The 12,891-nt window shown below is 40.2% G+C and overlaps 1 protein-coding gene and 1 non-coding gene across 3 annotated transcripts; one reads left to right on the top strand and one right to left on the bottom strand.

Annotated features, from left to right (window-relative positions):
• Positions 1–1,358: 1,358 nt before the first annotated feature.
• On the bottom strand, positions 1,359–12,276 carry LOC120110410 (uncharacterized). 2 transcript variants are annotated; one of them, XM_088716820.2, is made up of 8 exons: positions 11,875–12,276; positions 11,249–11,800; positions 8,016–10,708; positions 7,641–7,910; positions 7,416–7,496; positions 2,024–2,135; positions 1,865–1,925; positions 1,359–1,737 (listed from the first exon to the last, which is right to left on the bottom strand). In XM_088716820.2, the coding sequence occupies exons 1-8, from the start codon at positions 11,936–11,938 to the stop codon at positions 1,638–1,640; spliced, it is 3,933 nt and encodes a 1,310-aa protein (XP_088572946.2). In that variant the 5' UTR covers positions 11,939–12,276; the 3' UTR covers positions 1,359–1,637. The 2 variants fall into 2 exon arrangements, with proteins under 2 accessions (XP_088572946.2, XP_038981162.3); XM_039125234.3 differs by having other exon boundaries at positions 1,865–1,931.
• A 102-nt stretch (positions 12,277–12,378) lies between these two features.
• Positions 12,379–12,450, top strand: TRNAP-AGG (transfer RNA proline (anticodon AGG)). Its single transcript has one exon. It is a non-coding gene; the product is annotated as a tRNA-Pro (tRNA).
• Positions 12,451–12,891: the final 441 nt, after the last annotated feature.

Below are 12,891 nucleotides of genomic sequence, written 5' to 3' on the forward strand. Positions count from 1 at the left end.
TGAGGCGGTGGTTTGACCGGTGAAGCTCTGGCAGCGACGTGGCAAGGTGGAGGCCGCGGGCGGTGCAGGGTGGTGGCTCGAGCGCAACCATGGCGAGGGAAGCCGATCGGGGAAGAAGATGAGCTAGGGTTTTTTTTTCTCCTTTACCCTCCTGCCTCTCTCTCTCTCTCTCTCCCTCGAGTCTCTTCCTCTCCCATCCTCCCAGCCCCCACCCTTTTCTTTCCTTAAACGGGTTTTAAATGGGTCGGGTGAGGTGACCTGTTTATTAAATAGATCGAGTTCAGGTTGTAATTCCTGACCTGTTTAATAAACAGGTCAGATTCAGATTTATAATTTTCTAACCCGACTTGTATCTGACCCGATCTGTTTATGCCTCATCCGATCCGATTGCCACCCCTAGTGGTAATATGTAATCTGTCTACATGGCCAGACCTTCAACCAGATGCTTGACTCTTTTCCCTTCCATGGAACAATACTTCCTCATTAGTTCTATTCTAAAGTTGAGGTCGTCCGCTTCTGATTGAAATACTTATTGAAAAAAAGAGAGATGCCTGTATAAATTAATATCAATATGGAAGCTATAATTTTTTGCTTAGAACCATGAGAATTCAAGAGCAAACAATTCATACCCCTGATATTTGTTTCTTGCATATTATCTCGAGGGAGAAATTTGAGTTTTTATGGGGGCCAAGTTCGAAGTTTTTTATCATTATGTTGCTCTAGAGGGGGCGCTATGCTTTCCTTTCAATCAATCTTACACCTGCGATATGCTTTCCCCGGTCCTATCATCACACCTACTGGAGCAGGCATGCAAGAGGCAACCATCCAGGCGTTCGCCAAGTTTGCCGTGGGGAGACTTGTCCTTGGAAACAACTAGCCGCTACTCTACGGAATGGAACAAAACGCACCATTGCAAAGCGAGTAGATGATCTCAAAGTAGATTTGGCCCCGATTACACCTCTAAACCGACGAGGAGCATTCACAAAGATAACTTCAGCATTTAAAGGGCCAATCTCTTACTTGGCGTACCCTCCTACTTCAAGGTTCTTGGCACCAAAACGACCTGCTCGCAAGAATCACCTGTTTCAGTAGAACTCTGGATATTGCTAGCCCCTGCTTAGCGTGCACAAAAATTTTTTCATTACCGTACTCTGTAATTAGCCAAAGGAACCATATGAGTAGCATTTTGTCCGCTTTGTTCGACTGAATAGAAAGGAATCTAAAATCAGAAAGCAAGGGGGGAAAAGGAAAACAAAGGATGGAAGCAAGATGATCCATAGCATCACAACCTCTCCAGGGAAAAATTCACGGAAAAAAAAGGAAAGAAACAACCATCTCGATACAATACAAGCCAATCATTAGGAAGCTCACCTTTTTCACCTTAGGAAGAAAATCATGATTACCGGTCATGCAGAGATAGGTACAGATTTAACAAAATTCCTCTTGGAGAGGACCAAACGTTATAATTAGAAAAAGGAATAACCAATTTACATCTTCATAGGTTAAAAAAAGAGAAAGAAAAGATAACTGCGGAGATGAATATGATACATACAATACACCCTGCATTATCTTAACCCGAGACCATTAACTTAGCTCTTAATTTAATGAAATCCCTCCACGAAGAGCTGATGAAATAGCTATGCACACTTGCTGACAGGAAGAAACCGGCCTCCATCTTTGTGTCTTAACCATATTGTCGAGCGGGTTTGTCTAACATGATCCAAAAAGAGTCGATGTCTGGAGATAGGAGGAACACAACAGAAAGTTGGACTCAGGAAAGTGCTTAACTGTACGTGATGAAAGAGTACAAAATGGTGCCCTTCAGAAAAAAAAAAGAGGAGAGTACAAATGGTGTACTACTAACCTCTCATACTCCAGCTTCTGGATGACTATACCATTTAGTAAAAGCTCCGAGCTGAAAACCCCTGCTCCTGAATGTTGAATCCACATGAATGACGAGATATTGGCCTTCTGAGGAAACCGTTTGTCCAGTTGAAATAATAAAATAAAAGACATATATTACCTTTCTCAATGAGAGGTATGCAGATGGAATAGTCTTCTTCACAAGAAATTACTAAAAGATCCTCTGGCACTTTGTCTTCCTTCATGGCAGATCTCCCAATTCTCTCCATTGGCTGCATAAAATGTTAAATTGTCTTTTACTACATATGCAGAAATAAGGTGCAATGATGATGAAAGACTAAAGTGCTATGTCACAACAACTATGCACACAGACTATATGCCAGCTTCTTGCCTACCGTTTCCCATCTACCCAACTGGAGGAAATGATAGCATTTTAACTTGTGTAAGGGTAAATATCTGTTTAAGAAGATGACTTAGAATGTATGGTTGAGACTCTTGAGAGTATATTGGAGCTTGAGAAATGGGAAGTGCTTGGAGATCTTTTAGTTGTAAAACATGATTAATTCATTTTCATTGATTCAATATATCTAATTTTCATTTAATTGATTCAAAGTATATGATTTATTATTCAGTTATTTAGAAAGAGGGGTTTGACTTTTGAAAAGGGAATGTTAAAGTAGAACTGCAAGTTGAGAATAAGGAGGGGGGAATGAAATTTGGAAAAAAATCCACCTAGAGTATACATTTTCCATCTCCGTAAAAAACATAGCAACACATGCCAAGACAAACTTCTAGATGATTATGACTTCTAGTTTCAAAGAGCACATAGAATCACAATTATTTTGTGATTTTATCATGGCACGTCCTTACGTCTTGCATATGTTACCTCCTCCTTGCTGTTCACCAGCACCAACAGGCTACAGTTCCATAAGATCTATGATGACACCATGTGCTACAAGCACCAATTGGCAGTAAACTACAAGTTCTTCAGAAAAAATCAAGTCATTACCACATCACAACTCCTTCCCTTTATCAAGTAATGAGCAAATCAGGCTCACAATGCACAAGAGAGATGTAAAGCTAAGTTGGTCAAGTGGGCCGGTTTTGCACATGGATACACATTTTCATAACTTCGGGTTACAGGATTGATCGCTAAATATATTTTAGTAAATACGAAAGATCACAATTACTAATCATAATCATAACCATAAAGCTTTTTTCCATCTATTTGGTGCTGGCTTTATGTATCCTCGTTTGCCAAGTATTCCTATTTAAGACCACTTCTAATATTATTCCATGTTTCTCCCAACCTTTCTCACCATCTCTATTCATGTTATCTTATGTCTTCCCCTCCATTTCCTACCAAGGTCAAAGGAACCGGTACCGGGTACCGTACCGGTTCTCCAGCAGTACAAGTCGGTACGGGCCGTATCGGGCCTGTATTGATGGAGAAAAATGCCGGAGCCGTAGAAAGAGAAGGAAAAAAAAAGAGCGGGGGAGGGAGGGAGAACGAGCGGCGGCCGCGGGGGGTGGGGGGGGGGGGCTTGGCCTCCCCCCACCCCGCAGCCTCCGCCGGCCCTCCGCCACCCCTCGATCACCCTCCCTCCCCCGCTTACTCTCTCTTTCTCTTCTCCTTCTCCGGCATCGACACGAGCCATTTTCAATGACTGAACCATACCAGTGAGCTACCGGTACAACTCGGAACGGACGGAACCGACCAGTTCAGCTCGGTTTCGCATTCCTTGTTTCCTACCATCTTTAACATAAACCAAAATACCTCTCCTTAATGAAGCTCCTTAGATCATCACTATACATGTCCATACTCCAAAACATCTCAATTTATTTTCCATCACTTTGTTTTTGTTTGTTCAACTCCTATAGCTCCTCTAATATATTCATTTCTCATTTCATTCTTTCTAGTTTTACCAAATATCCATCTTAACATTCTCATTTCTGCTACATTCAACTTGTTTTCATGTACGTTCTTTTTTGCCCAACACTTTGAACCATACAACATGGCAGTCCTTACTGTTGTAAAGATCATAATCACTGAAAGATATAAATTTAAAGTTATAAGAAAGATTTCATCTCATTGCACATCATTAAAACCAGTGGGTTTGAATTGTTGGCTATGTGCACCATATATGCCCTAGAGGCTATTTCATGCATGGCCATCTACAAAGGGTGCTTAGGAAATATAATGAGATGGAGTTTTATCTTAATGGGAGTCTGATCCAATCAGGATAAAATAATGCTCAGAAGAAGGCTCGAGGAGTGTAGCCATTCATATAGTACTAATGGTGGAGCTGCATTAGTATGAAATTTCTCTTGTCCTTTACTAATCCACATGTTTGCAATGACTTCCATCAACGAGCACAGGTTTTCGGGGTGGCGTTATGTGTTCATACCCCTCACGTGGCTCAGCACTAGCCTCAGTTTAGATTCTCTGCTCTGCTTGTGTCCACTTCCCTAGCAACGGTAATCATGCAATTCAAGTTTCTCGCTAATATTCCCTCAAAAAAAACCCACCAATATTATACCCATGGAGAAGCACAGTGCTCAGTCTATGATTGATGCCAACTAATGTGGGTACTAGAGACACCTTCAGTCCATACATTGCAAAAACAAGAAAAACTTATTCTCTGTTATTTTACATTAATGAATTTTTTTAAAAAAAGAATTCTTCTTTTGCTTGCTCATAGGGTATCTGGCACAAGATGATGATTGATTCATGGGCAAAGGTGGACTCTATCCATGGATCTGGAGTCTACAACTGAATATGGTAGCAATACACCACTATGTTGAAAAAAAGGGGAAAAAGATTAAATTGTTTGGTGTGTTTCTGGTGGGGCTAAATCATTGCTGAGCTGCTAACCAGCTGGCTGTTTGAAGCTTGAACACTGCTGCCTTGCCAGACATGCAACTCTTTAATCCCATCTCATTCCTCTCCATTTCTCTTTCACATCCCTGTTTTGGTTGGATCTTCCACTTAATGCTGGGGCACTGATTCAAAGTCGGAACATGTCCACCGTGAAGGTGCACAGGACAGCATAAGGCCATTGCTTCCTTCTTGAAAAAGGAGTCCAAATGGGAGAAAGAGTTGGGAGATTGTGATGCGATTGGTTTCTTTTGCTAGATTTTGACCATTTTATTGGATTTTAATGTTTTAGGCTGTACTAATACTGATCATTTTTCCACTTTTATTTTTATTTTTTTGCTGGAATCATTGCCTGCATTTGGACCTATGGTGAACCAGCCCAGACCTACGTGACATGAACCTAGCTTAGACCAGATCTTCACATGAAACAAAACAAAATCTTGAATAAGTCCCTTAAAGGGCCAGCCACATAGGAGCAACTTTTTGTTTGTGGCTAATATTTTGGATCTGGTGCTTTTAAGCTTATCCTGATAGGTCAGCTTGCCCTATCATAGAGGAACAGGAACTAGGCTCTCATGTACTACTTTCCTAGAACTCAGATTTTTCTGGTTCCAAGTCAAAGTGTTCTACACTAAGGCATAATTGTCAGAATTCCCTATTGGGTTCATCCTTAAGAAGGCATTTTTATAGCACTTCATTTTGGCATGGATGTATCAGCTAAGGGGTTTTGGACCCTTAAAAGCCTTCGCTTTCATCAGCTTATAAAATTACCAAAGTGAGGGAGATATCGCACTTATAACAAAAAGGAAGAATGATTATGAATGATAACCTACCGCTTTTTAATATTCTTACTCCCATGACCATTAATGTATTTGAAAGATTTACTAAGCTTTGTTCACCCGAGGAATAGTAAAACTAGGTTAACCAACTCATTTTTTGGATTTAAAATCCAGGATAACCTCAAGGTTGCCAAAAGCAGAAGACATCCTTAAGGCAATAGGACACCTATAATGCTTGCGGTGCTAGACACCAAAGAGGCACTCACCTGAAAAAAGCAAGGCATTAACTTATGAAAACTTCAATAAATGCATTTAGCAACAAACATTTTATGTACGTGGAAACCATACAAGTATTATAAGATTAGTTATTCAAGTTCCGCATCAAAAATTCTAATTATCTTGAATGTTAGATATCATGTTTCACATCTTCCAAAACATCATATAGAAATACCACTTCCTATAACATGTTTCTAAGCAAAAATCAGCAAAAGAAACCATTGGACATCCTATTTAGCTTTAAAATTCAAACATGATAGCAAAATACCACTTCCCAAAACATATTTCATGTTTCTAAGCAACACATAGCGCAAAATATTAATCATTAGACATTCTAGAGTAGCCCTTTATTTACAAGGACTCCAATAGAACAAGATGACCCTCAAAATAAAACACACAACTCTAAAAGAATGGGCTACAGAAGGAATTGGAAGAACAGAGCTGGACATAGGAGAGATGCTTGCCCAAATACCCCTTGTTTTGTCCCAGGTGCTTGCCTAGGCATCGTCTTAGTAAAGTCATCTTGCCTGGGGACTGTGGAGGTGCTCCAAGGCTTCCTCACCTTTTTTTTTAAAAAAAGAACCTATTCCAACTTTTGGTAGAGTAACTTTATCATGTTTAAACTAGGTCAGCTGGGAGAAAATGAATGCTGACCCTATTCTAGTATTTTCCTAATGTTTTCCCTCAAGCTTAATCCAAGTTGCAAATGCTCTTTAGATTAAAAACCTATAATAAGGACACTTTCACCCATGGTTTGCCGTACCACCCTATACCGTTCGACATAGGGCGTACTGTACACATACCGGTAGAAAATCGATACAAAACTTAACTTTGAGTCAGTATAAACCGTACCAACCGTACTGCCCCATACCGAGAGGCGTACCGACCCATACCGAGATGTATCGAGATATGTACTTACACGTACCGAGGCGTACCAACCTGTATCAAGATGTAGGGAGATAAAATTGACAAAAATGGTTAGAAAACCATTTCAGTACAAGATGAATACCGTACCATACCAAACCGATAAAATACTGATATAGTACTCAATGCCGAGATTGTGGACCTTTTCACCCCTCATACATTGACAGCCTAGAACCAGAGATAGACTTATCGTACGTATTAGATGATTCTAATGATAGATCTTGAAGGATGGCTCCAAAGCTAGTAAATCCTACACAACTTCCTAACAAAACACTCCACAATTCTTCACAACTGAGACTGATGGCAACAATATCAAGGAAAATTCTTCATGGTGCCTATTATGTGCATGCTAAAAGTCGTATCCACTATCACTGACTTGGCAACTTAGTAAATAAGCACCCTTGTCTATCACACTAAATCCTTGAGCGACACCAATGCTCCTGCATGATGTGGCAAGAGGAACTTTTGATGTGCATAAAATTGGCACCCCATAGCATAACTCCAATATCAAAGAGGACAAGACACCAAGCGTGAATCATAAACTAGATCCCAAAATATATTATACTTCACACTGTGTTTTTGACCTTCAAAGATCTTCTCGACATAGGACAGTGTTGATGAATCTAAGAAACAACAAAACTAACAAGGAAGTCAATCAAAAAAATAACCAACCTCAGACATATAAAATTACATACCTGCCCATGAGCTGCCTTAACCAAGCCTGCAATAAGCTCTCGAGTAGGTTTTACATTTGCAGTTATGAACACTCTTTTACCCTACAACGAGTTATGAAGAATGAAGACTTAGAACAATCTATAAAATATCAAAAATGCAAATAGATGCATGCCCCAGAACATTATAGTCTATGTTAAGTAATCAGCAAAACTAGCTTCACTAATTCAACAACGATCAGCAACTACCTGCAAGAGCGGACTTTGGCATGCACGAGCCAGTGAAACAGGCATGCTAAATCCTATCTCCTTTTCCTTCTTAGCATCTCGCAATATGTAATTCTTCTCATCAATAAAACAGCTTGCTTGTCCGCAGCTTTCAAGCCACAAATGTGTAACCACTGGTTTACCAAAAGCGATTGCTTCTAGCATATTCCTTGTGCGAACAAACTTATTTGTGACAAAATGTGTAGCATCTGAAATAGAAGATGCAATAGGAACTCCTAAGCGTCCCAAAATCTACAATCAAAACACGACACAGTTAATGTATGCCATGAACTCGCTCATAATGCAAATCAATTGAAGAAACAATCAGAACATAGAAATGATAATAGCATAAGTAACCTTTTTCTGCTGCTTGATCATAACCTCATCCAAGTGATGGCTGAACAGAACACGAACACTGCACATATCTTTTCTTCTTCGCAAATCTTTCAGAGCTGGAGTTGAAGCTGCTTCAGTGGCTTCCAGTCTATGAAGTTCTCTAAGAAATAGGGACTTTGATAAGCCTTTATTGCACGTTCTAGGAAGATCTTGAGCCACACAAACAGGAGACATTGCATCTACATTCTTAGATGGAGATTTGCATGCTAAACCAGATGGCTGAACCTTTTCTTCAGGTGTCCCTTCTGGTTTGGCATGTTCTTCAGCATCTTCCACATGAGGTGTAGAATATACACCTTGCTTAGGTAATGCCGCTTCTTTAGGATGCTCTACAGGGCTTATGACACCACTGGAACAATTATTAGCTGCATCAGCTGAACAAGCTTCATGTGAAACTGGCCTAGACAAACATCCCTTGGCATCCTTTTCCGAATATGGTTTGAACGAAGATGACTTTGTTCTCGCAGCAGATACTAATGACAATTCTCCTGTAGCAGAAGGCCCTCCATCAGCTTTATATGTTGTGTGTGTGAAAACAGATCTTCTTTTCCTTTTGGCAGCATCTAAAATTTCAGAAACACTTCTGATAAAGACTTTTTTTCTTCCTTGTTTGCAGGACTGCTTATTTGTTGCTGGCAAGCTATCATCTGCTATAGATGGTTCGTTCAAGTTGCTGGTCATGTTTGGGTTACCTGAAGTAATCTGACTGGTTCTCCTCCGTTTAGGGTGGTTCGAAGCATCTTTTGTTATAGAACTGTTTTCAAGTGCATCTTCTTGTAGCCCCTCAATATTCTGCATGGCAGTATGCAATGTAGAAGTCCTTTCAACTCTGGCAGTTTGATCTGGACCCATATCCACACTTCCTTTTCTAGCATTCAATGGTCCAGATGCATCTAGAACAAGCATATCCTGTCTTTCTATGGACCCAGGAATAATTCCTCCTGTTAGGTCGTTCATATCCTTCCTGTATTCATTAGATGAAACTTCAGGGTGTTTTGATAAGTTCAGTCTTTTGGAATGCCTGGTTCGATGTGCAACAGGTGTAGCATTCGCATGATACTCCCCTGGCGTGAACTCCTTGTGCACTGAAGGCTGGCCATCTGATGTCAGTGGATTGTGACATTTGTCAGCCTCGTTAATGAAGGTTCCATCCATTGCACCTTGGGTTTTCTCTCTCTTAAGAGATTTAGATGATGCATTTCCATTGACCGAATTTTTACCATTTAATTGCGGCTCTTGATTCCACACTTCCCTCTTTGACTTTGTTTTCCTCCTTTTGTCATCTGAACTCTTTTTCATTCTTGAACTATTCGAGTTCTCCCTAGAAAAACTTGGGCTTTCCCCCCTCCTTGATTTGGTATGAAGCATCCTTCTACGTTTAGATCGTGTTATGGTACCTTCTAAATCAGTAACAGAAACCCTCTTTTGGAGCAAATCTTTCTTTGATGAAGCCGTCTTTCTACTTGGACCTTTGCTGGAATTCTCATTCAAATGTTCAGCTACTACATGCTGATTCTCCTCCATTACATAATCAACAGGAGGTACATGAACTAAGGCCTCAATAGCTTCAGCTGCCATTTGAGTATCAGGGCCAACATCATATAAATCTTCAATACCACCCTCAACATGAGTTGCTTCTGGATGCTGCTCTAGAGATTTTGGGTTTGATTGTTCATCCATATCCTTGAAAAGACTCTTCTTTGTCTTTGTTTCAGAAGTACGTATCGCTTTACTTCTTGTAGAATTGTGCATCATCAATCTTGAATCTGAATGGGCTAACATTGTTATTTTCCTTCCATCAAGGTTCGCACGTTCCTTCTCGCCACTCTTATCAAATGCACCTCTGGTTACTTCAGAGATAGGATGTCTAGCTTTTGGGGGATAGCTTTGTGATTTCCGTGAACTGCTTTTGCTTTCAAAGAAGGAATCTTTTCTTCTACTGAAGAATTCACCTCCACCCTCATCCTCAAGACTGTCAATCCAGTCAAAGATTCCTTCCTTTCCAACTGGACTTCTATGATCAGTCTTTTCAGCCAAACGCTGAGCTCCTTTTGTACTGGAAATGGGCGGTGACTTCATCATATCAGTTGCTTTTCCAGTGTTAGCTTCTCGAAACGATTCCATATAATTAACAGAAAGAAACTTATCTACAACATCTAAAGCATTAGCTTGGGACAGATCACCAGGTTCTTGTGACCCAACATAGCTTAATCCTGCAAGATCAGAATCAGTTGGGAGTGAATGAGGCAAGTCCCCTTTTCCAACAATGTGGTCAGACTTAACTGTGGTTCCATCCTCCTCAGAAGGATCCACCTCATAAAAAAGTTTTTTCACTGTTGTGTTAATCCCATTTTTATTGCAGTCCAGTGTACACCCATGGGAGTTCTCAATCTCATGGTCCAGGTCTATTTCACCTGCTTCAATTCTTGGAGAGGTGATATCATTTCTGCCATTTGGCCATGGATCCCTCCCAGTGGCCATGTCACCAGCCTGTCCGCCTAAAGCACCATTTTGCTCTTTACTACTTCGAGCATTACTAAGAGAAGATTGTGATTCAGTGCCACTTATCATAGAGTCAAATTTGCGAGCAGCAGCAAGACCAGAAGACCGCAGCGATGCTATACGAACTGCAGTGAAGGTCCTCCTTGAACTTCCTAAGCGTTAAGATGCAAAGATATGGAATGTAAGTGTAAAACACAAGCTTCCTACAAGTACCACAATTATGGTTATGAGTTGATTAAACCTTGGCTACAAGTTCTTTAGAAGGGCTGAAACAATAAATATGTGAATACAGAATTTACATCAGTTGCACCAAAAGAAAAGATCCTAAAGCAAGTACAAAAGCCCCCATAGTTCATAGTAATGAAAGTGTCAAAATTAGGTCCAGTTATTCATGTATCCCGAAAATAAACAATATCAATCAAAAAAATTAAATGAAAATCAAAATTGATGCTGAGAGGTAAAATATAAACAAAATTTAGAAACTTGGCAGCAGAATGAGTAATGCCACAGAACCATTCATGAAACACATTCTATCAACTAAAACAATAGCAAAGAAAGTATGAGTGTCAAAATCAAATCTTTCTATTCCCAAATATATCAGTTAAAGCAAAACCAAGCACAAACCCCAAGCATTGAACTACAAAAAAGTAATGCAGCATAAAATGTCCCATGAAACCGAAAAAGGAACAGACCTGCACCATCATCTTCATCAGTAGAAGCATCCGAATCCACCAAACCATTTTCGTGCCCTTGTTCATCCGAGAATGAACCATCTCCGTTCACCCTTTTCTTTATCCACAGCTCCACACCTCCACTTTTCCTCTTGCCTCCACAAGGAGTAGCCCCATCGTCGGGCAACCCCTCGTCGCCACTCAGCACCTCAGTCATCTCCATCCCTTCATCACAACTATCAACCAATTGTGTCTTGCCCCAGTCGCTCGTGTCCATCCCTTCATCACCACCATCAACCAATTGCGTCTTGGCCCAGTCATTTGCTTTCGTCTCCGCCCCTTCATCACCACTATCAACCAATTGCGTCTTGCCCCAGCCATCGACACCCCCATCCCCATCACCGGCATCATTATCGGGGTCATCCAGCGCTTGGGTCTCACCATATTGGTCGGGGACCTCCCTCAAGCTCTCGATTGGAAGCGTATCGGCCATCGGCATTATGCCCTGATCAGGACTCACCCCATCATCATCATCATAACCACCATCATCAGTTTCATCATCAGATCGAACTCCTGGATGGAATCAGAAAGACGATTGAGATTCCAAAAGGTTCACATGATTAAAGATCAAATATTTAGGGCATTACCCGGTAGTGGAGGGGAATTGGCGTCTAAGACCTGGGTCTCTTCGTGATCTCCGGCGAAAACCATGGGGATCGGCACAGACCGGATTAAACTGAAGAATACATCACAAGAAATAAGAAATCGGTGACAGACTGGAGAAAAATCAAGGAAAAAAAGGGGGAAATTGAAAGCAAGTGGGGATCGGTGATAAATTAGGGGAAATTGAAGAAAGACCACAAGAAAAAGGAAACTGATGGAACGGAGAGGAGATCGGGATCTGTAAGAACTAAACAGAGAGAGAGAGAGAGAGAGAGAGAGATAAATTAAAGAAAAGAAAAAGAGAGGGTTTTGGAGATCAAGAGATGTGGTTTTGGTATTAAAGAAGGGGAGGGCGGGAAGAATTTGGGGGAAAGAAGAGGAGGCGGCGGGTGAGAGGAGGAAAAGATGAGAGCGTCTGGATTTGGCGGGATGCAGAGGAAGACATTAGAATAATATAAATAATATGTGAGAGCGCCAACAAATAAATCGGGCATTTGGTCTAGTGGTATGATTCTCGCTTAGGGTGCGAGAGGTCCCGAGTTCAATTCTCGGAATGCCCCTAAATTAACTTTTTTATAACAAATTAACTTTTTAACTTAAAATTTTTTGGTCTTGTTTTTAACCAATTAACTTTTTAACTTAATTTTTTTTGTCTTCTTTAACAAATTAACTTTTTAACTTCAATTTTTTTGGTCTCCTTTCACAAGTTAACTTTTCTAAAATTTCACTTAATCCTTTTTCAAGAATAAATGTTTACATATTTTGAATTGGTATAGTATTTTATCTTTCTTCACTTTTTTTTTTCATAAACTCTTCTCATTTTCACCTTCGTAGACTTTTTTCATACTAGAAATAGTGCAATTTAGACCAAATTAACGATATGTAGAAATAATAGTTTTGAAATAAAAATTATTCCTTTTTCATACTTGAAAGATATTATGTGTTTATCATGTATATATTATGTGTTTACATATGTTACATATATATATTATGTATTTATC

The sequence above is a fragment of the Phoenix dactylifera genome, chromosome 2 (assembly GCF_051530095.1).
Source record: "Phoenix dactylifera cultivar Ajwa chromosome 2, Ajwa_hap1_PhDact_Kaust_v1.1, whole genome shotgun sequence".
NCBI classification, from domain to species: domain Eukaryota; kingdom Viridiplantae; phylum Streptophyta; class Magnoliopsida; order Arecales; family Arecaceae; genus Phoenix; species Phoenix dactylifera.

Bases quoted from the DNA above. Each gene is read 5' to 3' on its own strand.
- LOC120110410 (XM_039125234.3), bottom strand. From the start codon at position 11,938: ATGGTTTTCGCCGGAGATCACGAAGAGACCCAGGTCTTAGACGCCAAT. The intron at 11,801-11,874 runs GTAATGCCCTAA...GATTCCATCCAG, and splicing joins CAATTCCCCTCCACTACCGG to GAGTTCGATCTGATGATGAA. The intron at 7,911-8,015 runs GTTACTTATGCT...TTTTGATTGTAG, and splicing joins TGATCAAGCAGCAGAAAAAG to ATTTTGGGACGCTTAGGAGT.